Source organism: Melozone crissalis, unplaced genomic scaffold, assembly GCF_028551555.1.
Source record: "Melozone crissalis strain CALT ecotype California unplaced genomic scaffold, PUWL_Pcris_2 ptg000016l_1, whole genome shotgun sequence".
In the NCBI taxonomy this organism is placed as follows: Eukaryota; Metazoa; Chordata; class Aves; order Passeriformes; family Passerellidae; genus Melozone; species Melozone crissalis.
Genome location: NW_026535794.1, coordinates 6,054,080 through 6,079,267, shown reverse-complemented (window position 1 = coordinate 6,079,267; position 25,188 = coordinate 6,054,080). Strand labels below are relative to the sequence as shown.

At 41.3% G+C, this 25,188-nt stretch overlaps 1 protein-coding gene across 1 annotated transcript in view; it reads right to left on the bottom strand.

Annotated features, from left to right (window-relative positions):
- Positions 1-13,585: 13,585 nt before the first annotated feature.
- LOC128935769 (sodium channel protein type 5 subunit alpha-like) overlaps positions 13,586-25,188 on the bottom strand; it is a 218,077-nt gene continuing 206,474 nt past the window's right edge. Inside the window, exons 24-28 of the mRNA XM_054274301.1 lie at positions 19,611-19,664; positions 17,916-18,057; positions 17,389-17,489; positions 16,631-16,901; positions 13,586-14,961 (exon numbers count right to left, since the gene is read on the bottom strand). Coding sequence (XP_054130276.1) covers positions 13,724-14,961; positions 16,631-16,901; positions 17,389-17,489; positions 17,916-18,057; positions 19,611-19,664 — 1,806 coding nt within the window. The 3' untranslated portion in view covers positions 13,586-13,723. The remainder of the gene's footprint in view (positions 14,962-16,630; positions 16,902-17,388; positions 17,490-17,915; positions 18,058-19,610; positions 19,665-25,188) is intronic.

Sequence of the window (25,188 nt, the reverse complement as noted above, 5' to 3'; positions counted from 1 at the left end):
TGCTTTGCATTCCCTGTGGTCATCTTCTTGCAAGCCAGCAGATATTTGAACCCCACCACCATTAGATTTTGTGGTTACTTTGTAATGCAAGTGTAATTGAGCCCTTCTGTGGCTTTGGCTTCATTAATGTTGTGCTCATTTTTAGAGTATGAAATAGCCTACCTTTTACATCCTCAGAAAATGCAGAACAGGCTTTGGCCCAGCAAAATGTCCTCAAAAGCCCAGGATGGAGATGAGGAGTCCTCTCCAGTGACTTGCTTTCAGAAATTCCTCCTGAAATAATGTATTTCATGTATACGGTATATTTTCCATGTATACACACACATGAATGCAGAGCTCTGCTTTTCTGGTTTTATTTTTTAAAATATTATGAGATTGGTTAGACTTAAAGGGAAAAAAAATAAAAAATCAGCAGACCTCCTTTCCCCAAAGCCCCCAGTTTCTAGGAGCCTACCAAGGAGAGCTCTCAAACCAGCATCTCTCACACTTTTTGGAGACGTGACAAGCCAGCCAGGTTTCTCACTGGGACTGAACAGATGGAGGAGCAGCCTGTCCTAGGGAACTTCCCAGGCTTCTCCCTGGCTGGAAGAGCCCTTTGTCAAAATGATTATTCCTATGCCACTGAGCAAGACCAGACACAGAATTCAGTGCTGCCACACCAAAGCTGCTCTGAGCACTGCAGAACTTTGTCTCTCTGTGCTTGCTGCTGTTCCCAGGTCATCCCATGCCACCCATATTTCATCCCTCTGCACCCTTCCCAGTTTCTGATTGTTTCCCATCTCCAGCTGCCAGTTCTCTCATTATTGCTGTTTCCAGCAGCCATTTCCCCTCCAGGAAGGTTTGGAGGATTTGGGAGGCGCTGGTCTGGCAGCATGCACTGACAGGTGAACAGGGAAAGAGCCCTGGCACAGCTCTGATTTAGATCAGTCCCCAGACATGATTTTCAGGGTTCACACTGACTAAGGACTGCTTCAGCTGAGCAGGTTGGAAGGTGAGACCCCACTCAGAAGGATCAGAGTTTAGTCCTGCCATCCTATTAAGCCTCTGGGCAAGAAAATCAACTGTGGCATTCACAATCTCTGAAAAATCCCTTTGCCAAGGATTTTTGTCCTGGGAAGCTGAAAAGCCTCTGAAAAAAAAGGAAAACAATTCTTATCTCATTTGCTTCTCCTGAGTTGTGCTCATGTGGAATGTGTTTGGAGATTGTTTACCCACAGGTGATTGTTTAATTAAATTCTGCTGTGAGTTGTTTTCACTCTTTGGCCAATCAGGGCCAAGCTGTGTCAGGACTCTGGAAAAGAGTCACGAGTTTTCATTATTATCTTTTTACCCTTCTGTAAGTATCCTTTCTGTATTATTTAGTATAGTTTATTATAGTGTTCTTTAATATAATATAGTATCATAAAATAATAAATTGGCCTTCTAAGATGGAGTCAGATTCATCATTCCCTCCTTCCTACATCTGAGGGTAACCCAAATACAATAATCAACCTGATTTTGGTATCCAGCAGGAATGTAACCTATATGAGCTGGAAACACAGCCCAAGATGCGGTCCATGCAGATTAACCAGCCTGTCTCACTGTCCAAAACTACTGATGACTGAGTTAACAGAGGGCAGGCTTTTATTTGGCTCACCTAAAAGCTAAAGACAGAGTAAAAAAACCCCAAACTCAATAGCTGGAAGTTAAGTTATATCCTTTGAAAGAGGAAAATTAGCAGAAAACTAGTGTTTGGAAGCAGCATAGGGCATCTCAAGCATTTTGGAGGTGGGAGGGAATGCAGCATGTCTCTTGCTGGATGTGAGGTGTGCCTTGTGCCCAGGTTTATAGACAGAGCTGTAAGCCAGGGAATATTTTATTCACATTGAAGCCACCACCTTCTCTTTGCTTTTGTCAGCGACATGGTGCCCTTAAGGAAATCTGAGCCTTGCAGACAGACCTGTCTGGCCCCATTAGCTTGGGAGGGAGATGAGTGTTTGGAGTGGAAAACTCTCATCCTGGAACTTTCATAGACCAATGAGACAGAGCACCAAGGTGCAAACATGGGAGTGAGTCACTACAAGCTGAAATGAAATCTAAGTATTAATAACAGCATCTTCACAGTGCTAGGAAAACCAGCTTTAGTGATCCCCAGGCAGGGAGGAAAACCGACTTACAGGGTAAAGAAGCTGTTTGTGGGCCTGATGGAGAGCAGGAATTCTCCCTCCTTCAATAAAGGGATTTATTTGCTGAGTAGGTGATAACATCAAGCTGACACCCTGGAGGGAGAGCATCCCAATTTAGGATAGCATCACAAGTATGTTTTGCCAGTCACTATGAAGGTATTTACATGCATTTAATCCACACAGTCAGCTGGTGTGAGAGTCAAAGCTCTCAAATTAGAGCTGGGTAAGGACCTTAAGCTTCAGGCTTCAGGGATTTGGACACAGCTCTGAGACAAGGACTATGATACTTGCAAGCATCAACTGCCTACACCAAGAATGGAGAGGATTAAAAAAGCTCAGATTGATAATTGCAAACATCATCAGATAAAAAGATTGCTGCAGGATCATGTTTCGTCTCATTCTTTACCCTGGGAAGGTTCTTTTAACTTCATTTGGAGTTTACTTCAGGACAGAATGCTGAGGATGACATGTCCTGCTTGCTTGCATGGAGGTGACAATATAATTTTACTGAAAATCCCCCACCTCCCCACTGACTGAGCTAAATTTCTTTCAGAGGGAACTAAGGAGGGAAGTCCAGTGTGAGCACAAAGGAGTGTGCTTTGTCCACCCTTCTCAATACAGGTTGCAATACTGAGCTGACTTGAGAGAGGTAAAGCTCTCAAGTTTCTGTGGTTGAAATGGCTCCTGAGGTATTAAAGAGTCTTTTTTCCCAGCCCCATGACTGAAGAAGAAGTCGAGATTCCTCAGCTCTGCTTTTCAAGGTTGTTTATTTTCTCTTATCTAATACATTCTTTCTCTGACCTGCTGAGATCTGTCCAGCAGGTTGGGTTGTGGCACACTGACCACCTTCAGGGCGGTGTTATCTTTTTATACTAAGAACTACCTGCACTTTATTTACAATAATTTTCCAATACCTATCACCTATGTTAGACAGTCTGTCTTTACTCTAAACCAATTCAAAAGTGTCACCATCACAGCAGAAGATGGAGGGCGAGAAGAAGAAGAAGAAGAAGACAGGACATGCCCAGATCCCTCCATCTTGCCTCTTGAACCCCCATTCTAAATCCCCAAAATTCTACTTTTTCACCCTGTGATAAATTAACTATCATTCTCCTCAAACTCTTGTGGCTTGTAACTCCTCACACAAAGTTGGTAATTGTTTCCATGGGTTAAAATGGAAGGCACAGGTGTTTTTGACTCCGTGCCAAGGTCTCTCAGCCCCTTGACAGGGTCTGGAGCCATCCAGGGCAGTCAGAGGAATGTCCTGGGTTCCAATATAAAGCAGCAAGCCATCCCTCCCTGTGTCTTTATAAAGCAACAGCCTCACCAGCCCTGTTAGGTTTGGACTGGGGCCATGTTTGCCACCTTCTGGGGCCTGGGTATTTCTCCACCTTCCCCCTGTCAGTGTGCAGGAGTGTTTCTATGCCAAGCACTCCGAGAATGTGGAGGCTGGCTAATCTTCAGGCTGATCTCCCCATCCTTCCCAGGGAGGCTGAGGTGAGAGGCATCACAGCTGCTGGGTGGCAGGCCCACACTCTGCCACCTGGAGCTGTTAAGTCCTCAAGACCCTGCCCAAAAGTGAGCTTTGCAGCCTTTGTGGGTTTAGGGCTCCTGGTATATGCACGCCATATGTGAAAGGCAAGATTTTCTTGTAGTGAAATAGGATAGGACAAGAGTGGGATGAAAAATTGGGGATTTATCCTCGGTGGTCACACCTGACCTGTGCACCCCTGGCCTCATGGGGGACAATGTATCTTGGGCTGCACTAAGGCAGTCCAATGTCAGGCTCACAATAGGGTCAGAATCATGATTTTAGCTCAGCATTTCCCTTTCTGGAAGGGAAGATGCCCTCCCTGAAGCCTAGAAAGCCTCTGTGAGTGAGAAGTCAGGTGTTTTCTGGCCTCTGCTGCTTTCTCAGTGGACAGTGGGACAGTTCACTCAGCCCAGCTGTACTGCAAATGCCATTGCAAGGAGATGCTTTATTCCCAAACAGCCACTCCTGGCAAAAAAAAAAAAAAAAAAAAAAACAACCAAAAAAAAACAAAAAAAACCACAGCCTGACTTGAATGGCAAAAATCTTTAACCGTAGACCAGGGCATTTTAGTTTTGGTTTGGGTTTGTTTTTTGGTTTTTTTTTTTTTGTATCCTATACTAACATCCAGCTCTGTAAGGAAAGGAGAGAAACAGCTTGGCTAATAATTGCTCATAAGAGTAGCATCATTGGGGTTGAATATTACAGGGTTCCTGAGGGGCTTTCCTCTGGCAGAGAGGAGAAAGAGGATTTGAGTCCAAGTTCCCAACACAGCCATGAGTTTTAAAAAGCAAATAACAAAATCTTATTTCCAGTGGACGTATTCTCTAGCCCACCACATCTTTTGTTTTGACTTATATCACAGTGCTTTGTGATGAACTTTCTGGGAGGTGAATCCCACCCCTGGAGCCCCACTGGCAGGAGCACATGGAGATTGCTGCCCTCTGCTCTTTCTCACTGCCTGGAGAGAAGAGTGTGCAGTGAAACCCTGGGGCTGCAGAGCTTGCCCAGCTCAGCCCTGCAGCATTTCTGTGGAGATAAAAGATCCCTGGAGCAGCAGGGCTGCAGATAAGCAGTTATCAGTGCTGTGCACACACAGAGGTGTCTGCCATGGCACTGCGCACAAGCTGCATCACTGCTGATGCTCCCCAGGTGACTGTCACCTGCTGTGAGAGATTTATGCCAGTGTCATCAGCACTGAGCTTCCCCCCCTCACCTGCCCACCACACTATTCAGCAGCTGCTCCTACCAAAGCAAATCAAGTACTTGAAAACTTCTGATCCCCACCTTGTCACTCGCATATTTTCTGAAAAATTCCTTCGCCAGGATTTTTGGCTGGGGAGCTGAGAAGGCCGAGAGAAAAAAGAAACACAAATTCTTGTCTCATTTGCTTCTCCTGTATTTTGCTGCTTTGGAATGTGTTTGGACATTGTTTGCAAACAGGTGATTGTTTCATGGGTTTTATGTGAATTGTTTTTACTTATTGGCCAATTACCGCCAAGCTGTGTCAAGGCTCTGGAGAAAGTCATGAGTTTTTCATTAGTGTAGCCTTCTTTCTGTATCTTTTCTGTATTCTTTAGTATAGTTTAGTATAGCATTCTTTAATATAATATAGATCATAAAATAATAAATTAGCCTTCTAAGAACATGGAGTCAGATTCATCATTTCCTTCATTTGTCTGGGAACCCCGCACGAGAGCACCTCGCTTTTCCCATTTTTTTCTCCAACTTTTTCTGAGGAGGACTTCACATCTGTACAGCTGTGGAGAGAGGTACAGGGAGGATCTTACCTCTAAGGTGCATAGCTGTCCTCCCAGCTCCTCCTGGAAAACACAAAGTAAAATACCTTCTGTGGTGTTTGTGAGGTCCCCAGAATGAGGTGAGAGATGAGAATCTGACTCTGAGTTCTCAGAAGGTTTATTTACTATTTTATGTTATTATAGTAAATTATATTAAAGAATGGTATACTAAAACTATACTAAAGAAAGGGAAAGGATACATCAGAAGGTTTAACCAGAATTATAATAAAAACCCCTGACTCCTCAGAGCCTCGACACAGCTGGACTGTGATTGGTCATTAAATTAAAACAATTCGCATGGAAGCAATCAAAAATGCACCTGTTGGTCAACAATGTCCAAGCCACATTCCAAAGCAGCAAACACAGGAGCAGCAATCAGATAATTCTTGTTTTCATTCCTCTCTGAGGCTTCTCAGCTTCCCAGGAGAAAATCCTGGGCAAAGAGGTTTTTTCAGAAAATATCATGGTGACAACCTTCCATCTCAAGTACCTTCCCATTGGATACTGGAGATAATCCAAACAAAGCTCATGGCACCAGAGCTAAAACCATCTGTTTTTCTGTGTTTTGTGCCATGGAATTGCTGATTCTTGGTGGCAAAGCAAATGCAAATTAATAGTTCCCCCTACAACACGAGTCATTTGTATGACCTGCCTCTGTGAGGCACATATATGGCCTACCTGTGCCTCTGTGTGAAAATGTTTTATCTTTCCTTAGGACTTGACCTCTTTTTACAACCTTTCCTGCTTGCCAGATTTTCACCTCCTCCTCAGTTGATTATTTTTGAAAAACTCATAGGAATTCATTTATCTCTGAGGCTTCCATCCCTCAACCAAACCAGACTGAAATAGGCCAAGGGAGAGACACAGGCAGAGGTGCATGGACCCTGTGACCATTATTGTGACAGCAGTAGCCAGGTAGGTCCTGAGAGGCACCTGCCCTCCCTTGAGGGCTGGGATCTTCCCTGCCTGGGTAAGAAGGGAAGATACCCTCCCTCTCCTCCTGTACAGAAGAAACAGCTATTTTTACCACATTTCAATTATCTTTACCCCATTTCAACTATCTTTACCCCATTTCAATTATCTTCACCCCATTGCAACCACAGGTTTTAGAGAAGACCCTGCACATGTGCAGCACAGCTCTGCTAAAGTTCTTGGCACAGCTACAAAGCCCCTCCTGCAGCATCCAGAGCAACCCACCTCAAACCACAGCATCCCACCTCCTCACAAGGAGGACCTTCCCTTCTGCCTCCCTCTAAGGCTTTTCAGAAAACCTGCCAGAAAATCCAGACTCCAACAGGCCCAGCCAAGCCCCAGAGCAACCCTTCAGTCCCCACTCCTGTAGTAAGAGAAAGGAATTTGATTGAAGATCCCTCTGGCTCTTTCTGTGCCTTGTGTGGCCTGTGGGGTAAGGCAAGGACAGGGGAAGGTGATGTACTCTCCTATTTAAGGTTTAGCAAGGCTGTGGCTGCAAGTGATGGCTTTTTTGATGACTTAAAGGAAGCCTATAAGGAAGATGGGGATAAATGTTTTAGGGGAGTTCTGTTGTGGTTGGACAAGGAGAAATGGTTCTAAACTAAAAGATAGGAGATTCAGACAAGTATAGGGAATAATTTTTTTACAATGAGGGTGGTGAGGCACTGGAACAAGAGGAGCTGGGTCTGCCCTATCCTTGGAAGTGTTCAAGGGCAGATTGAAAGGGGCTCTGAGCAGCCTGGTCTAGTGGAAGGTGTCCCTGCTCACTGCAGGGCAGTGGGATTGGGTGGCTTTTAAAGGTCCTTTCAAACCCAAACTCCTCCAAGATTCAATGAGTCTGTGTCACCAAGACTGCCACCAAGAGCTGAACTGTCCCATATTGCATTGAGCCCTGTCACTCCAGGTTTGTATCCTCTGTGGCAATTCTTATTAAGAACACAGCTTGTCCGTGAGCAAAAAATTATTTCATTTTTGCTTGGTCTGCAAGTTTTGCAAGAGAATTAAGACAAACTTGTGCAACTGGAACTGTCTATGTAGATGGAAAAAAAAAAAGTGTTAAAAACCTGGTTTCCCTATGGGAATTGCTAAATTCTCTTTAGCTTTAGAGAAACTAAGATTCCACAGAAGCCACAGAGGTTCTAAAGTGGAGCTACATAGTTCAAGTCACCTTTAAACTTCTTTTAGAACCATGCATGGTTTTATCATAATTGTCTGTGTCCTTGGTGTTTTTTCTCTTGAAGCCCCATTTTTTGGACTAACATAAAAAACAAAAAGCTTGAAAATATGACCAGATCATGTAAACTTGAAATTTGGAGGTATTAAAAATAAAGTAGTGGTAGTAGCAGTAATAATAATAATGAGAAGTAGAAGAAAATTAGACAATACTTTTAAATCAAAATCTCATTATTTAAGCCACTCTGCTGAAATTTGAACACTGCTTAGAGGTTTCCAGGACTGCAGTTATTTTCTAGGGAAAAAATACGTCTAGTGCTCTGACCCAGCCAGCTGCGACTCCCAACCCAACACGAAGCAATGAAATTCCAGGAAAAAAACCCAAAAACAACCGCAGCAGCAGTCTCAGAAACTTTGCCATGGCAAAGGCACGTGGGCCAGGAGCTGCCCAAAGCCCTGTTTGTCAGCTGGCTAAAATAGCTCAGGCGGAGGTGCTGACAAACCCATGCCTGTGCTGCAGCCCAACACCTCCAGCCCTCGCGGGGTTATCGGTGACGTTTGACCGCGAAGCATTTTTCTGCTGGCTGCCAATGGCTATTCCCCCAGGACTATTTGCTTTCACATGCTTTCCCTTTGACACGGCTGCTATTTCTTTGCGATATGTAAACACTCAGGAGGATTTCCATGTTTGTTCTTCACCCAGCCCGGACGGTGTTTCGCGGCTCGAAGGGTGAATTGACGCGGAGGAGCAGCCGCTCCGCTGGCGTCCGGCGCTTCCTCTCCCTGTGCCCTGCTCCTGTTTTCTCCAGTTACAAACCCAGCTCTGCTCCAGTCTCCACACCCCTGGCACACAGCAGGAAAATGCATTCCTGGTGCCAGAAACACAACATTCACATCCTACATGGGCGTCCTTTACAGCTTTGCACTGCAGAGCATTTATTCTGTGTTTCTTCCCTTCCCACAGCAATGTTTTCTGACTTTAAAAAGCCTCTTTCAATCTCTAGCAAATTACTAATATGTGACTTTTCCTCAGAAAACTTACTGGTTGCCTGTGCTGCTGTTAGCTCTCTCTCTTAATGCTGACTTTTTTCCAAAGGGATCTTGATGTACAGTAAAACAATTTGCATCAAAAGTAAAAAGGAACAGAAACCGCTAAAGAAAAAAAATCTCAAAATGAATCTAGAAATTGCAGGCCTTGACTCCAACATCATGGATTGCACCCAGACTTAATAGATCTGCTGCTTTGTAAAATCAACTTTATTTTACTTATTAGTGTAGTTAAGCTACAAGAGAGTAGCTACAAGAGACTTAAATTGGATATTAAGAAGAAATTATTCATTGTGAGGGTAGTGAGACATTAGAACAGGTTTTCCAGAGAAGTTACTGCTGCCCTGTCCTGGAAGAGTTCAAGACCAGGTTGCATTGGGCTTGGAACAACCTGGTCCAGTGGAAGGTGTCCCTGCCCATGGTGGGGGGATTTGGAACTAGGTGATGTTTTAGGTTCATTCCAACCCAAATAATTCTATGTTTAAAAAAAAAAGTATAAAAATCCACATTTTCAAAGCAGACATTCCTCCAAGTTCCTTGCTAGGGCTAGAAAAGAAGAAATCCAATTGGCAAATTTTGGGTTTTTTTAAATTTCATCCTGAAAATGAAAAAAAATCTGAAATCCTTCAGAAACTTTCCCAAGACCTGCATGAAAATAAGGAGAGTTCTCTAACCCAAAACAGCCCCTAGCACAGTGATAGGAATAGAAGTTAGGCAATTATAGTAAAAATCTAGATGTGAAAATCTTCCTAGTGGGGATCATGACACTGAATTTCCTCTACATGGGAATTTTGACCACAAATACTAACCAGGAATTTCCTTAACTAACCTGACACGTCTCCATGGAGAATTCTAATTTCAGCAAACTGGTCCTTCCAAACCAAAAATATCTTCCTGAATTTCAGACAGATTCATTCCATACACGTTGACTCAGAAGTCAAATTATTGTATGACATATTTTAGCAAATGCTTATTAAAGAAACCACTTCTCCACAAGTCAGACTGCCCCAGGTTAATTTAAAACATAATTATAAACTGATTTTTATTAAACTATTTCAAAGGTCTGACTGAATTTTTTCATGGCAGCTCAAACTAGATTTCCTCCTCCAGCTAATTCTACTGGGCAGGATGGGTGGAAATATCAATGTTGGGTTCATCCTCCGAATGATTCTGTTCGAAGAGAGACTTTTGAATCTGCTTTGAATTAATCTGATGTAGCCAGAAATTCTCCACTGAATTCAAGAAGATTTTAATTCTCTGTAGGTTGCCTTCCAATGTAAGGTGAAATGGAGGGGTTTTCATCAACAAGCCTCCTAGCAAAAGTCACTATGCATTCCCCAAATAAATATGTAGAAAAAGAGTCAGAGAAATTATAACATAAATGTTGACAACATAACAAAAAAAAAAGCAGAGGAAATATTTGTTATCCTTATTTATTTAATAAAGAAACATAATAAACTTGAATTTTTCCAGGTACAAACAGCTTAATGTGTCCTATGATATTGGCTGATATTTTCCTTGCTCTTTTTTTTAGCTTGAGTGGTTCATGTGGTAGCCTTTATTGAACAAATCAACAGAAAAAAAAAATGGTAGCACTCACCATGCTTATAGACAGTGTGGGCCAGCTATTGAGTTTGTGTCTTAAACTAAATCACTGCACTGGGAGGTTGTATCATGGCTCGATTTGGATCAGCATCTCCAGTAACAAAGATCTACAAGTGAGGTTATTTGACATTTTTGAGGGGAGTTCTTCATACCATACAAAGATACCATTCCCTCTTCATCCCTAAAGAAACACACCACAGAACAATAGAAAACCCAATAGAAAACCGACCTTCCAGTTACAAAGGTTTTTGAAAGCAATTTACAATTCAGTTTTAGAAAGTTGCACTGTAAACATCTAGAGTTAAGACCCTCTTTCAGATTTTTTTGCATTACTTTTTTTGTTTTAAATAGAGGTTTTGGGTAAAAGAACCATTTGTAATTGCATCAGTACTACAGGGTCTCACAGCAATGACACTCAAATGTTCAACTCAAGGGTGAAATGACCAAAGGAAGGGCTCTTCTCTAATAGAATCAGTGACCAGCTAATTGTCTCTTTACATTCCGTTCATTACTGGGCCTGACTCTTAATAAAAACAGCTGTTGAACATTTTCTAATATAAGTTGCAAATAACTAAAATATTTTTAAAGCAGCAGAACCAACAACTCACTTCTGAGTGCAGGCTGGCGTTTTCCTTGGGTTTCAGACAGTTTACATCATACATGAAAAAAAATCACATGAGAAATGCTCCTTTTTCCTTAGCATTTTTCCCTCTTTTTTTTTTTTTTTAATTCTAAAGCTTTGAAAGGAAAATAATTTTGCTACTTGTCAGCCAATAAATGCTTGTTCAGCAAGTAATGAATGTACTATTTTCTAATTAAACAGTTTCATTATAGGCAGCAGCTTGTTGCTAATGATCGATAAATCCCATTGAGGAGAAAACATTTTAATCAGTAAGTTGTGTCCTCCGAGTGTCAGCCACTCTATAAACTCACAAGATACATATATATGTATAGATATACGTATGTGTGTGTGTGTGTATATATATATATGCATATAAATATAAAAATCGCATACTCTTTCTGGGTGATATGTACAGTCAGAATAACATTACAGCATAAATACACAGGGAATATAAAGTTTCTCTAATTTGAGAAGCCTTGAGCAATTCTGAGTTTTTGGGGGAGGTGAGGAGTGGGGAGGGGGAAGGAATAAAGAATGTTTTTACTTCAAGGAACGACGAGTAGTCCCCTTAAGTTAGAATCTAATTACATACAAGATTTAAAGGCAACAAAATGCCCAGAGGAACAGCCCTATGTTATACACCATAGACATGGGGTTAAAAGGGCAAGAGAGCATGATTATAATAATACTTATATAGTATGGTTCATTCCCTTATAGCACTTTGCAATCAGAAAGTCTTACAACACCCCTGTGAGGTAGGTAAGTATTATTATTCCCATTTTACAGATGGGTAAACTGAGGCACAGATAGGTTAAATTATTTGCCTAAAAATCATGTAGTAAGAATCAGGAATAGACCCCAGGAATCCTGATGGCAAATCCTCTGAATTAACCGATAGACCACTCTCAAGTGAATGCCTGAGACACCTCTCAATGAATGGAGAGAATATATTAGCCCATATTTACACAGATACATTGTCATCCTTTTGACATGTTGTCGCACATATTCTGACTTGTTTAGAGGACAGATAACAATGGCCATAGATAAACTTGACTGTAACGTGTTGCTTTAATTCTTGTTGCCAACCCCATGTGGTTTTTTGACTCCTTCACAACCTGGGATGTAACTAAATGTTAATGACAATACACCTTAAATACATTCTTGATATCTTTGCTTCTCCAAGGCGAAAAAGCACAATTACTCTTCCTTTAAAGTGCAATGGCTCATTACAGAAATCTCAAGATTTTCCATGAAGTCCAACCAAACCCAAGTACAATCAGTCTGAAGGTGAAAAAGAAAGAACTTGTGTGTAATGATGGACATGTCTCTATATTCCATAAATAATTTCTCACATTCTATCGAGGCTGAAAGATAATAAATAATAACCTATGTTAGCACGTAAAACCTCTAATGCTTTTCTACAGCCACACATCCACCTTTCACCACATTGTCATTTCTTTGGCCTGAAGCTGAAGGACACATCAACTGTAAATATTACTTTGCCTACAGGAATGAGGATATAGATATTATCTAGTAGCTTTTTTTATCAGTTCCTGTATTTCTTGTCCTTCCCCAGAAATCTAACCGTACTATCTGAGAAAATGAAAGATGGACCTTGAGTAAAAAGGATTCAAACCCTCAAAATTTGTGTACAGATCCAGAGGTAATTCCCCTCCCACACTCTTAATCACACTGTCACAGCCGTTCCGCACGGCCCAGTTGGCATTGACTTATTACTGCTAGTAGTATTTGCAATTTATTTTTTTTTTTTAGAGTAATATTGATGCACAGAGTTCCAAATAAGGCTGCTTTGCTCAGTGTTCCTGGGGAAAATGTAACCTATCCCACTACCTTAACAGAAACTTTGCCAGCCTAGATGGTGCTTTGGATCACTACACACAAACATGATGCGCTACTTCTATGGCGAGTTTGATTGCGGATTTCAAAGCAGATTCTTGAAACATACTAAAAAATTAGTGCTTTTATTAACAGTTTTACAAACAGAATCCATTATTGTCTAGTTTCCTGAAGGATAGAACAAGCCATTTTTCTCATTACTTTGACATCATTTTCTTCTCTGTTTTTTGTTGTTTTCTTTTTGTGTGTGTGTGTTTCTGCTGATGTGCAGTTGCAAGTCCCAAGAGGGAGGGCTTAGTGTAATCAACAGTTTAAATGTTGCTAATTTGATACTTCAATTATCAACATCTTTCCTCTTCAAGTGATGGGGATCCCACAAGTTTCTATTACCTTGACTCAGAGTTCATCATGAAGAGTGTAAGGATCATTAATCTCCATGGAAAAAGAGACTTCATTTGTTTTTTAAGTAAAAAAATATCAAATATAATAAATTTATGAAAGACCATTCACAACATATACAGTAAGTGTTACATTTTGCTACAGCAGCTGTGATTTTTTTTTTCTTTTTAGAATGCAAGGTCATACATCGCCATAAGTAAACACACTAATATGAGTAAGACCTTAAATGAATGTATACAGCCAGGCTTTATCTGTGGATAGATATACACTGTGTTTACTGTTTTACAGTCTAGCCTATTCTTATTCACACCATTGATATAACAGCTGTGACCCTGCAGAGAATCTTCCTGTGCATATATAAATATAAATATTGAGCCAAGTCAAAAAGAGCAGGGTCAAATGTTATATGACTTATTAGACTCTTGTAGTTAAGGGTAAAAACTCCACTTTTTTTCTTTTGCAACTAATTTTTAATAAGAAGGCTGCTTCAATCGTTGTGTAGTTACAGCATTACATTCTGTAAACAATGTTTTAAAGCATTCTAAACAAACACTTAAACAATTGATTCCTTATCCTTGTCGGGTGAGAGAAGACAATCTATAGCCTCATCGCTTTTGCTCACGTCCGTGATCTTCAGCTGGAGGTTTTCACTCGTGCCTCGGGTGACGCTGTCGTAGGACGGAGGGAAGGAGGTGGAGGACAGAGTTTCTGATTTGTCTATGGGCCTGCCGTAGTTTTCGTTCATCATGAACGCAATGAGACCCTCCTTCTCGGGCGCATCGTCCTCCAGGATGCTGCTGCTCTCCAAAGTTCTGTGCCGGTACAGGTAGGATGCCTGCTTCATGGAGCGCCGGAACAAGTGTCTCCTGTAGGCCCTCTGGATGACGATGGCGGAGACCTCTTCTTGTTTCCGCCTGAGCGTCGTTGTTATCGGCTCGTAGGAGATCTTGGAGGGGTTGGCTGCCATGAACTTCTCTTCCATCTGTATTTTAAGGGCATCCATCTCCCCGGATTCTCCTAGCACCCTTTTTGTAAAAGCAAACAAAATATCCAAGCAATGGATCCTGTCTCCGCTGACCATGGGCAGGTCCATCGCTATGAGTTTGATTTTGTTGGGTTTCGCTATGCGCAAAGGTTCTGACAGCGCGTCTGCAAAGTCTGAAAGTGCAGAATACTCAATAAACTGAGTGGCTTCGGGGTCAAACTTCTCCCAGATTTCATAGAACATATCAAAATCATCCTCGCTTAGAGGCTCTGTACTTTCCTCAGTGGCTACACTGAAGTTCTCTAAAATAATGGCTATATACATGTTTACAACAATGAGAAATGATATAATGATATATGTGACAAAGAATAAAATCCCTACAGCGGGGCTCCCGCAGTCTCCCTTTGAGCCATTTGCATTGGGAAGGTTTGGGTCACAATACGGTGGTCCAGTGTTTAAGATGGGGTTGAGAAGACCATCCCAGCCAGCTGACGTGGTGATTTGGAAGAGACAGAGCATGCTGTTAGCAAAGGTTTGGAAGTTGAACATGTCATCAATCCCATACTCCTTCTTCACATAGGCAAAGTTAGCCATGCCAAAAATGGCATAAATGAACATGACCAGGAACAGCAAGAGGCCAATGTTGAACAGAGCAGGAAGGGACATCATTAAGGCAAACAGGAGAGTTCGAATTCCTTTGGCTCCCCGGATGAGTCGCAGGATCCGGCCAATCCGAGCCAAACGAATGACTCTGAAGAGTGTGGGAGAGAAGAAATATTTCTGGATGATGTCAGAAAGTACGGTGCCTTGAAAAGAAGAGAGACAGACAGCAAGTTAGTACATGGGAAATAATCCCAGGCTTTCCTTTTAAAGCAATCAGTCAGGATTATTGAGAAAATAAATGGAAAGTTGCCCAGAGTGGAAGGCTCACAATGAAGGGAAAGGCATTGCTGCTTTTTCATGCCCATTTAATCCATAAGAACTTGTGAGGCTGTAAGCAAAGAATGGTAGTGGCAGTTTTATTCAGGGAAAGCTTTTCTGTTGGTAATGAGAAACCAAGATCAAGTCAAGACACAGATAACTGCAGCTTTTTGACCGTGACCCACCTAAGAAATTTGTCTTGAGTGCAGATGTCAGAATTTTTCTGATATGGCAACATTTTTGTCCGTAAAATAATGAGTCAGAAATGCTGGTGTGCTTGGTCTGTTTTATTTGGGCTACCACCAGAACAGTGCAGGTTTTTACTGTGTATCCACTTGGTTGGTTGTTTGCTTATAAATTTTTCCAGTTTCCCTGATGGGCTGGGAGGGAACTAAGGGCTAAGGCTGTGCTAGCAAGGAAACGAGCTTGCACCCCTGTATTAAACTCTTCCTGCAGGAGCAGAGCTCTTGGTCCAGAATGTCTGAAGTCCCTGGCTGCACTGAGCCCTGCTGAGCTCCTGTCTCCCACAGGAAAAGGGCTCACTGGCATGGCCCAAGGCCTCTGACACTGAAATAGGCTGGCTGGTCATGGGACAGCACTGTGAGCAGCATGACAGCTCTGGTTCACTGTGTGCTATGGGCATATCCAGAGCTTCTGACATCAAGGTTCTGGTGACAGCTGTGTGGCAGTGACGTTCCCTGGGTGACCCAAACCTGTGATATCCAGGCTGTTCAATGCCTCCAAAGCACAGGTGGGTGTCTCAGCACCAGAGATCTGCCCTGGGATCTTGCAGCTTCCCCAGTCCCCACTAAGGGTGTTCAGAGCAGCAGGAGCATCAGCGGATGTTTTCCTAACACAACACTTTTTCATTCACCTATTCCCTCCCTCAAAATGGAAACTTATTTTCCAGAAGAATTGAATTTCTGAGCTCCTTTTGCTCACTGGATCAGTTGATTGCCTTCCAGTTGCTGCTACTTCCAACTTTAGTGAAAACTCTTTTGGTAGGATTTTGGATTCATTTGACCTGCACTTCTTTAGCAACTAAATACATCTCCAGAACAGCAAATGGCACAAGTTAACAATAAAACTGCTTCCTTCTGTTTCATCCCTTGGATGTATCATGGTGCAGAGCTTTAGCAACAAGGCTGAGAAAAGTCAGATGCCGAAACCTGCCCTGAAGGACTATTTCAAACTTTTGTAATAAAAAAATATAGCAAAGCAGTAGCAATCCACATGTGCCAATTTCATGTGGCTTTTTTATTTCTCTGTCATTAGCTCTTATGCAGAACTGTCGTTAAGTGTATGTGGTGACCAGTTCATGTTTTATCACCATGAATCATCAAGTGTAGAGTTTGATAAACCTCCTAATTTTGTTGCTCAAACTAGTCTCTATTAGGCAGTGGTATGCTAGATATAATTACATATTAAAACTGTGTTTAGGACTCAATTCTCTGAGTTGAAAGCATATATTATTGCACAAAATTAATTTTGCCAATTAATTTTACGTCTGCCTTTCTAACCTTGGAGTCTGGGTGAAAATCCAGGGTCACCTACCTACGATGGACAGAATCACAACCACAAAGTCAAAGATGTTCCAGCCGTTGGTGAAGTAGTAGTGCCGCAGAGCCAGCATTTTGAAGATGCACTCCCCAGTGAAGATGGCAACAAAAAGCATGTTGATTTTGTGGAGGATGTTCACTTTTTCTTGACTTTGGTCATCTGTTTCCACCATCATGGTAACCATGTTAAGGCAGATGAGAATCATGATGGAGACATCGAAGGCTTGTTTTGAGACGACATCGAAAATAAAACCTTGGTATTTGTTCTGGGGGAAAGGAAAAGGTTTAGTTGGGAAATTTGAGCCATGTGAAAATGATGTAATTGTCTCCTGATTGATCAGAAAGTAGAGGAAAACAGAGATTATATTGCATCTGATTGGAACTTCATAAACTTAAAAGTGATGATGAATATTTTTTTGATGGAGTTTTCAAACCCATTTGCTCCTAATGCTTTTTGAAGCTGCTGTAAACAAGACACTGGACTGTGGCCACGAATTTATTCAGTGCAGGCAGGTGGCCACTGGCATATGTAAATGGCACATGTAAATTGCAATGTTAGTCAATGCTGCAGAAGAGGGAATTTTGTACCACAGGTCACTGGACTTGTAAATATCATCCAAAATCAAAACATATAATTATTAAGTGCCTTTCATCTAGGAGCAATAAATCTTCCTATGCTGGAGAGTGGTGCTAATTCTAGTAAATAAACATTCAACTATTACACAAAGTTCAACTGAATTATGCTGTTCTTACCAGCGGCCTTGGGATTGGCTTTTGAGGTTTCTTAGATCCCAGCTTTTTCATTGCATTATAATATTTTTTCTGTTCTTCTGTCATGAAGATGTCCTGGCCACCTAAGTATAGGGTGAGAACAACACCATTACTTTTGATGAAGAGAGCTTGCCTCTGTCCCCTTCCAAAGATGAATCCTCTCCTATTTAATTTCCTTTTAATGTAGCTTTCATCAGATTGGGCTGCTCAGAGGGACAGTGGTGTTGGTGCACAGAGGACACCAGGCCAGTCTATGCTCCTGTGTCAGATTTTGTGCCAGAGATCCCCTCCCCCTGAGCTGCTTTGCTGCAATTTGTGGGGAATAGAATCCCCCACCCCATATTTTCAGGATGCTCATGCTCTAGGGACACCAGGGACTGCTATATCTGTGCCTCTGTAGAAGTCCTGAAGGTGATTTCTGCAGATGCTCCGCCGATCTCAAGGCTGCTGTGGCAAAGCCATTGCTGACAAATCTGCAGTCACAGGATGATGTGTAGCATATGCACTACTTATCTTTTTCTTTTGTTGGTTAAAATTGTCAATGATGACACCAATGAAGAGGTTCAGTGTGAAGAAAGAGCCGAAGATGATGAAAATCACAAAGTAAAGGTACATGTACAAATTGCATTCCCACTCAGGCTGCTCCTCGCACTGCAAAGGGAAAAGGGAGAGTGTGAAAATGACACCAACCTCTGCACACATCAAAATGTTGATGCAGTCAGAACAAAGCTGTCCATTGGAAATAAAATTTATGAAAAATTAGAAAAATACTGTAACTCCTGTGAGCAGTCAGCTCTCCTCTGAAGTTTATCACTGGTATCTGCAATGCCACAATCATTTCAGCAACACTTCACAACACTGTCACAACAATCACACTGATCCAGAAAGTGCAACTCCAGAATAAATCCTACCAAATGTTCTCAATCTGAACACAGGAGAGGAAAAGAATCCATTTTCTGATTATCCTAATGCCTGCATGAACTAATGGTACTTACAATAAAACAGAAGTATAATTGCAGTATAATTGAATCCTAATGAAAAACACCGCATTTTTAAGTGCTTTTTCTTTTTTTTTTTTCTTTTTTTTTTTTTTTTTTTTTTTTAGTGAGGGGTGGAATAGAATAAGGTCTGTTGCTGAAGAAGTGAGAAAGAGGTGACTTGAGTCTGGTTACCTCAAATCACCTCTGCCATGTTTGATGATTTGCCCCTTCAGTGCTCAGATTTGCCCCATCAGCTCCTGGTATCTAAACAAGGTGCATTCCCTAAATGCCATATTTTCTTGTGGGTAATCCATGAGTTTCATTCAGCAGCAGGGAGGATACCTGTGTACATGTACCAGAATAAATCACACCATGAGCTATGTTATTCAAAGATAGTTCTCTGCTCCTGTGGTGCCATGAAGTTTTTCCACCCCTTATTCCTCCCCTTAGGCCTCAACTTTTGCCCTAAATTCAGCCTGTCAAATTCCTAGTACCAGACAGCTGCCTCAAAACTTAACAGTTGGTGCAAACTTGTTCCTCTAAAACAATTAAAAGAAGGAAAGAAAACTGTAGCTCTTTCAATAAAAAGATAAACAAACCACACATGGTGTAGCAAGGCAAATGCTTTTTATGTTTGTTTGCTTTTATGGAAACCTGAAAGCTGACCAGGATGCGGGTGGGAACTGAGCTGTCACCAGTCCCCAGCACATCCCATCAGAGCTGGAAGCTCACACCACCCTCTCTGTCTGCCAGGAGCTCCTCCACACTCCTCCAGAGGAGCTGCTGGCTGCAGAAAAGACTCTTGCTCAAAGTGAAGGTGTAGGAAGGGTTAAACATTTGTCTCACAGGCAATTCAACCTAAACCCAGCACTTTTAAAGCCATGTTATCAACAGAAGTTGGAAAATAAGGCAATAAACAGGGAGAGGGGAGAGCAATTTAGGTCTTTGATGGACTCAGACTAATTCTTGAGGTGCCTCTGTGTGCTGGGAGTTGTGCAGCAGGAATAGATAAATCAGTTTTGTAGGAGTAAGGGCCACATTTACTTTAATTTCAGGGTCATCATGCTCCAGTACAAACAATGAGGGTCTGCAGTGTCCCAGCCAGAGTAAGACAGGGACGGGCACCCTGCATGTATTTAATTTTGTTGTGTTTGTTGTTAAGCACCATCAGTGCTGCAAAAGGCAATGGAACAGGAAATTATTAATTTCCTTGCAGAGACTTACCTCTCTTGAATCCACTGCTGCATACATAATATCCATCCAGCCTTTAAATGTGGCCTGAAAAAAAAAAATCCCCACATAAGACATAAGCATATGAAACAAGTACACCCTGAAATGATATAATCTCCATGATGAACCTTCAAAGTGCAATGTTGAGCATGTACTTCACAATTAATACATTGCCTGCCTTGCAATCTAACGTGTGTCCTTGACTTTATGCTCATTTAGATATTTAAATTAATTCCAGCACGGTTTTCTCCTGGATTTTCCCATTTCTGTTTCTTGACTTTCTGCACTTGCAGGGATAAAAGAGAGGTTTTTAGAAGAGATTTTAAGAAGGAAAGAAAACATAACAATTAAATCTTTGGAAATTCTGACCTGAAAACTTTCAAGCAATGAAGAGATATGGCTACACATAACGTTAAAGAATGTTGCCTTGCACAAGCCTTGCACAGGTGAGATGGATCCCATCCACATCCTGCTTGGATTCTGCCCTCTCCTAAACCAGGGCAAATCACAACAATATTAAACCCCAGGGAGTTGCATAAATCACAGCTGACTTGAAAGAGGCAAAGGCAATCAACACCTGCTGTGAGCCTGGCCCTGGAAAATCAATCTGCTTTACTGTTCAGATTTTCTTTTTATTAAGCTTCATGAAGTCAGTAGTTTTAATATTTTTTCTTTTTAATAATTGTTTAAAGAAGAAAAGATTCCACAGAAGTCAGTGTCTCTTATTGGAATGTTCAATGCAGTGACAGCACTCCTAGGAGGAACACAGGGAAATGACTTTTTACTATTCTGTAGCAAACCCACGACTCTTTGATCCCAATATTTGCCTCTTATTAGGCACAGGCATTAGTTCTGGCTCTGGCCTAAGCCCCACTGCCTTTATTTGGGCTCTCCAGAGTTGTTTTCATTTGACTTCTATTTAGACCTACCCTGACCTGAGTCAGATTGAGCAGATAATGAGGCATTTTTAGATTTATTAATTTCATCAGATTTACCTTGTCATGCATGCAAGACCCACACCCAATATTTCTTTACATCCTACTGACACTTAAATTGAATTTTGCCCTATTGGGTAGGCATAGAATTCCAGAAAGTTCCAGCAGGAATTTGGCCAGAGGTTACCAAGAGAAACTCAGGCAGATGGGCTGAGGTGAGCACATTCAGTGGCTTTAGAATTCTCTATTATTATATTAAATAAACTCTCTATTATTATATTAAATAAACTCTATTATTATATTAAATCCTGGTGGTAATGCTGCTTTCCCAATTCCTTCTGAATGCTACTGAGCCAAAGGAAAAAGTACAAGAGATCAATGATATTTCTCACAAAAGTATACATAAAATAGTGTTTGAAAGGTTGCACCTACTCTTACCTACTGCCTGAAAGAGATTAACCCACTCACCCAAATCAGAACCCTTTGGAAAATCTCTTCCATGGTGCTGAGTGTTAAAAATCAGTTTAGGTGAAGTATCTACAGGAACAATCAGCATTTTTATCAAAACAAAAAATTATTTGAACCTGTCATGCTGATACTCCCTGAATACCCTAATATTTTCCTTTTTTGCCATTCTCTTTCTAATCTGATGAAAGACTTTCTGCTGCCATCAGAGCTTTCAGCTCCAAGTGCTGCTCAGGAAGGGTGGCTGGGATGAAACATGAAATCCTTTCCCTGTGGCACAAAGTGATTGGATCTTAGCCTGTGCTTTCCTCCCACTTGGGAGGAAATCTTTTCTCTTGAGCAGCTATTTTACCCCTCAGTGTGTACCACAGACTCCAGCAACTCTCCTGCAAAGCACAGGGGTTTGTAGTAAAAAAGGATGATGAAGTGATCTGACAAAAATAAATATTAAGAGAATGAAGTGCTGTGATTTTCTGTTTTCCCACAGTTGTCGAGAAGCAAGAGAATTAAAAATCTGTGGGACATCTGGAAAGCTTCCCTGGACACTTCACCTGCAGAGGCTAAAAGATACCGAGAATGAAAGAAATATAACACTGGGAAAAGAAATTATTTATCTGGAATTAGTAACCACTTACACTCTGGATAAGGAAGTGACAAAATCTGCGTTTGAGTGTTTGTGATATTATCCTGCCTGGAAGCTGTCCAGAGAAGCACCATTTTCTACTGAAACTGTCATGTGATGAGATTATCTGCTGATAAACTCATCCTGGGATGGGATTACATTTCGTTATTTCACTGCTGGTTAGAGCTGCAATGCAGCAAATTAGTGGGGAGGGGAAAGGTGGGATGGCTCTGGCTGCCCCAAACCAAATGGTGCCTTGCAGTAAAGCAAGTCTTGAAATCTGTAAGCTTTTGGAATTTACTCCTCCTTTTTCTTTTTCTTTTTTCTTTTTCTTTTTTCTTTCTTTTTCTTTTTCTTTTTCTTTTTCTTTTTCTTTTTCTTTTTCTTTTTCTCTCTTTTTCTTTTCCTTTTTCTTTGTCTCTTTTTCTATTTCTTTGTCTCTTTTACTTTGTCTCTTTTTCTTTGTCTCTTTTTCTTTTTCTTTTTCTTTTTCTTTTTCTTTCTCTTTTCCTTTTTCTTTTTCTTTTCTTTCTGCTTCTTCTTTTTCTTCTTCTTCTTTTTCTTTCTTCTTTCTATTTTTCTTTCTCTTTCTTTATTTTTCTTTTTCATTTTTTTCTTTCTCTTTCTTTTTCTCTTTCTTATTTTTTTTCCCCCCAGGAAAGGAAATTGTTCAATAAAAATGTCTGCTTTTCATGGCAGAAACACTGGCCTTCACATTGCTGAAATGTTTCTTTGGGCATTACTGTAGATGAGAGAAATTTCTGAAAGCTAAGCCAGAGATTCTTTTGCACATTCTGCACCCACAGTGACAGTAAAATCAGGCATTGCAGTCCACAGAAGTGCAAGAGATGGTGTAATGCAGTAACTTTAGACACACAACTCTGCCTCATGACCATTTTGTGTCTGATTTATGGGCTCACTCAGGACTTCAAACCTGGCATGAGGGATTGCTTTCACTCTGCTGCTCCTGCTTGCTGTGCTGGTCTGGAAGTGCTTTAATCTCCCCACTCCTCATCTGGAGTCCCAAAGTGACAGAGTTTATGGGACAAATTCAAATTTGAGTAGGTTATAGTTAATCTAAGTCCATTCTGTCTAAGAAGAACTTTTCCAAACAAGCCAGATGCTGCATGAAAGACCACTTATTTCCTGGGTATTCTTCAATAGATGGCTGAAATTTCAAAATACATTGCAAAAAAAAATATGCAGAGGTGATCACAGGGTGGAAGTGTGGGATTATGCAAGGAAAATGCAAAAATGCTACTGGAAATTTAAGACATTTCTTTGATCAGTTCAAATACAGATTTATAGAACACAGGTGCTGTGATACTTTAAGGAAATTTGGGATACAGAGAAACTGTTCCTGAAGCACTGGGTTGTAGCAAGACCTTTTTTCCTGTTAGAGTTTTGGGAGTGTTAAATTACCAGGAAAGTGAATCATCCTTCTTTCAAGTCAAAAAGCTGTGATGACAAAGATCTTTCCCTCCCCATGAATGAAGCATTCCTCTTGCTTGCAGACTGAGCAGAGCAGTTACCTCTGTTATTTTATTAACCTGGTTTGGGACTGCCTGCTTTTAGTTGGAAGAGCTTGACACTTTGCATTTCTGACTCATTAACTCAAAGTGGGACCTTCAGGAGAGCACAATTGTGACGGTGTTCACAGGGGTCTGAAGATGAGGGAAGAGACAAGGATCTGACTCCATGTTTCAGAAGGCTGATTTATTATTTTATGATATATATTACATTAAAACTATACTAAAAGAACAGAAGAAAGAATTTCATCAGAAGGCTAGCTAAGAAAATAATAAGAAGGAATGATAACAAAGGCTTGTTTCTAATTAATGGCCAATCACAGCTGACTGTGACTGGCCATTAATTAGAAACAACCACATGAGACCAATCACAGATGCACCTGTTGCATTCCACAGCAGCAGATAATCAATGTTTACATTTTGTTCCTGAGGCCTCTCATCTTCTCAGGAGGAAAAATCCTAAGGAAAGGATTTTTCATAAAAGATATCTGCGACACACAATAGATCCCAATCAAGGCAGGGAAAGAGCAGAAGATACTTGGGGCAAATTTCATGCAGAAAACTTTCCTCTGGGTAGACTCATGTCCTAAAATTTCCACAGTATCAACTTTAATTTCTTTCAAATACTCTACTGAAGAAGACAGAACATCAAGCAGATGTGTTTTACCCATTTCCATTTAGATTTGCAGGCATTACAAAGGAACTTCAGAGCCACTCAGATCCGTGCTGTGGCAGTTGAAAATGTCAGCAGCCAAAAGACAAATCGCACTTGAACACTCACGTTTGGGACCCTGGCAGGTTGTAACCCAAAAATGCTGATCTCCTCCTTGCTCTGCCGTGCACAGGGATGCACAGAGGTGTGTCACAGATATCTTTTATGAAAAATCCTTTCCTGAGGATTTTTCCTCCTAGAAGCTGAGAAACCTCAGGAACAAAATGTAAACAATGATTATCTGCTGCTGTGGAATGCAACAGGTGCATCTGTGATTGGTCTCATAGAGTTGTTTCTAATTAATGGCCAATCACAGTCAGCTGGCTCAGACAGAGAGCCAAGCCACAAACCTTTGTTATCATTCCTTCTTTTTCTATTCTTAGCCAGCCTTCTGATGAAATCCTTTCTTCTATTCTTTTAGTATAGTTTTAATGTAATATATATCATAAAACAATAAATCAGCCTTCTGAAACATGGAGTCAGATCCTCGTCTCTTCCCTCATCCTCAGACCCCTGTGAACAGCATCACAGAGGTGTCTGACTCTCCAGGAGAGCTGGGCTGTCAACTGAGCCCCTGAAATGTGTACATTCCCCATGAAATGTGACCCTTTATGGGGAATATTTGGCAAGGGGCACCTGTCACAGACACTCCTGGCAAAGGAGATCCAGATGTTTGGGCCTCTTCTCTGTGTGTGTCCCCTTTTCACTTTACTGCCTGCGGTCAGCAGCAGACATAAGAGCTCCAGGTGCAGGATTAAAGCCAAAATCAATCCCCTAATGGAAACTGGCTCCTACTCTTCCTCTGTGAAGAAGGAGCTGCCACTTGTCATAGAAATCCTACCTGATTTCCTGCTAAAACCAGTTTGTTCAGCCTGACCAGGCCTAGGTTTATAAGACTTATTTTGCAACTAAAAGATCTATTTCTCTCCTGCCAAATACAGAAACACAGGTTTGAAAGAAGCCATTTTCCCATTTTCAACTGCAAAAGAGCAGTATTAGCCCATTCCCTTCAAATGTGTGCTGAGATCCACCTTACAACCAGTTATGTTTCTTCTGCCACCACTGATTCCAACAGATGTAACTACTTCAGGATATTCCTTAGGAAATGCCAACTTATGAACACCTAAAGATTTTCAGAAAACTGGAGCTTGATTCTTATAAAAGACATTGTGAAGGAATAGCTATCTCTCTGATGGAGGTTTCCCCCCCCCCCAAAAAAGTAGGCAATTGTTATGTAATCAGAGGAACTAAGAAACTTCAGGTAAGGCACAATATTTTAAACCTGGAAATTCTTGCTCATCTACATTGG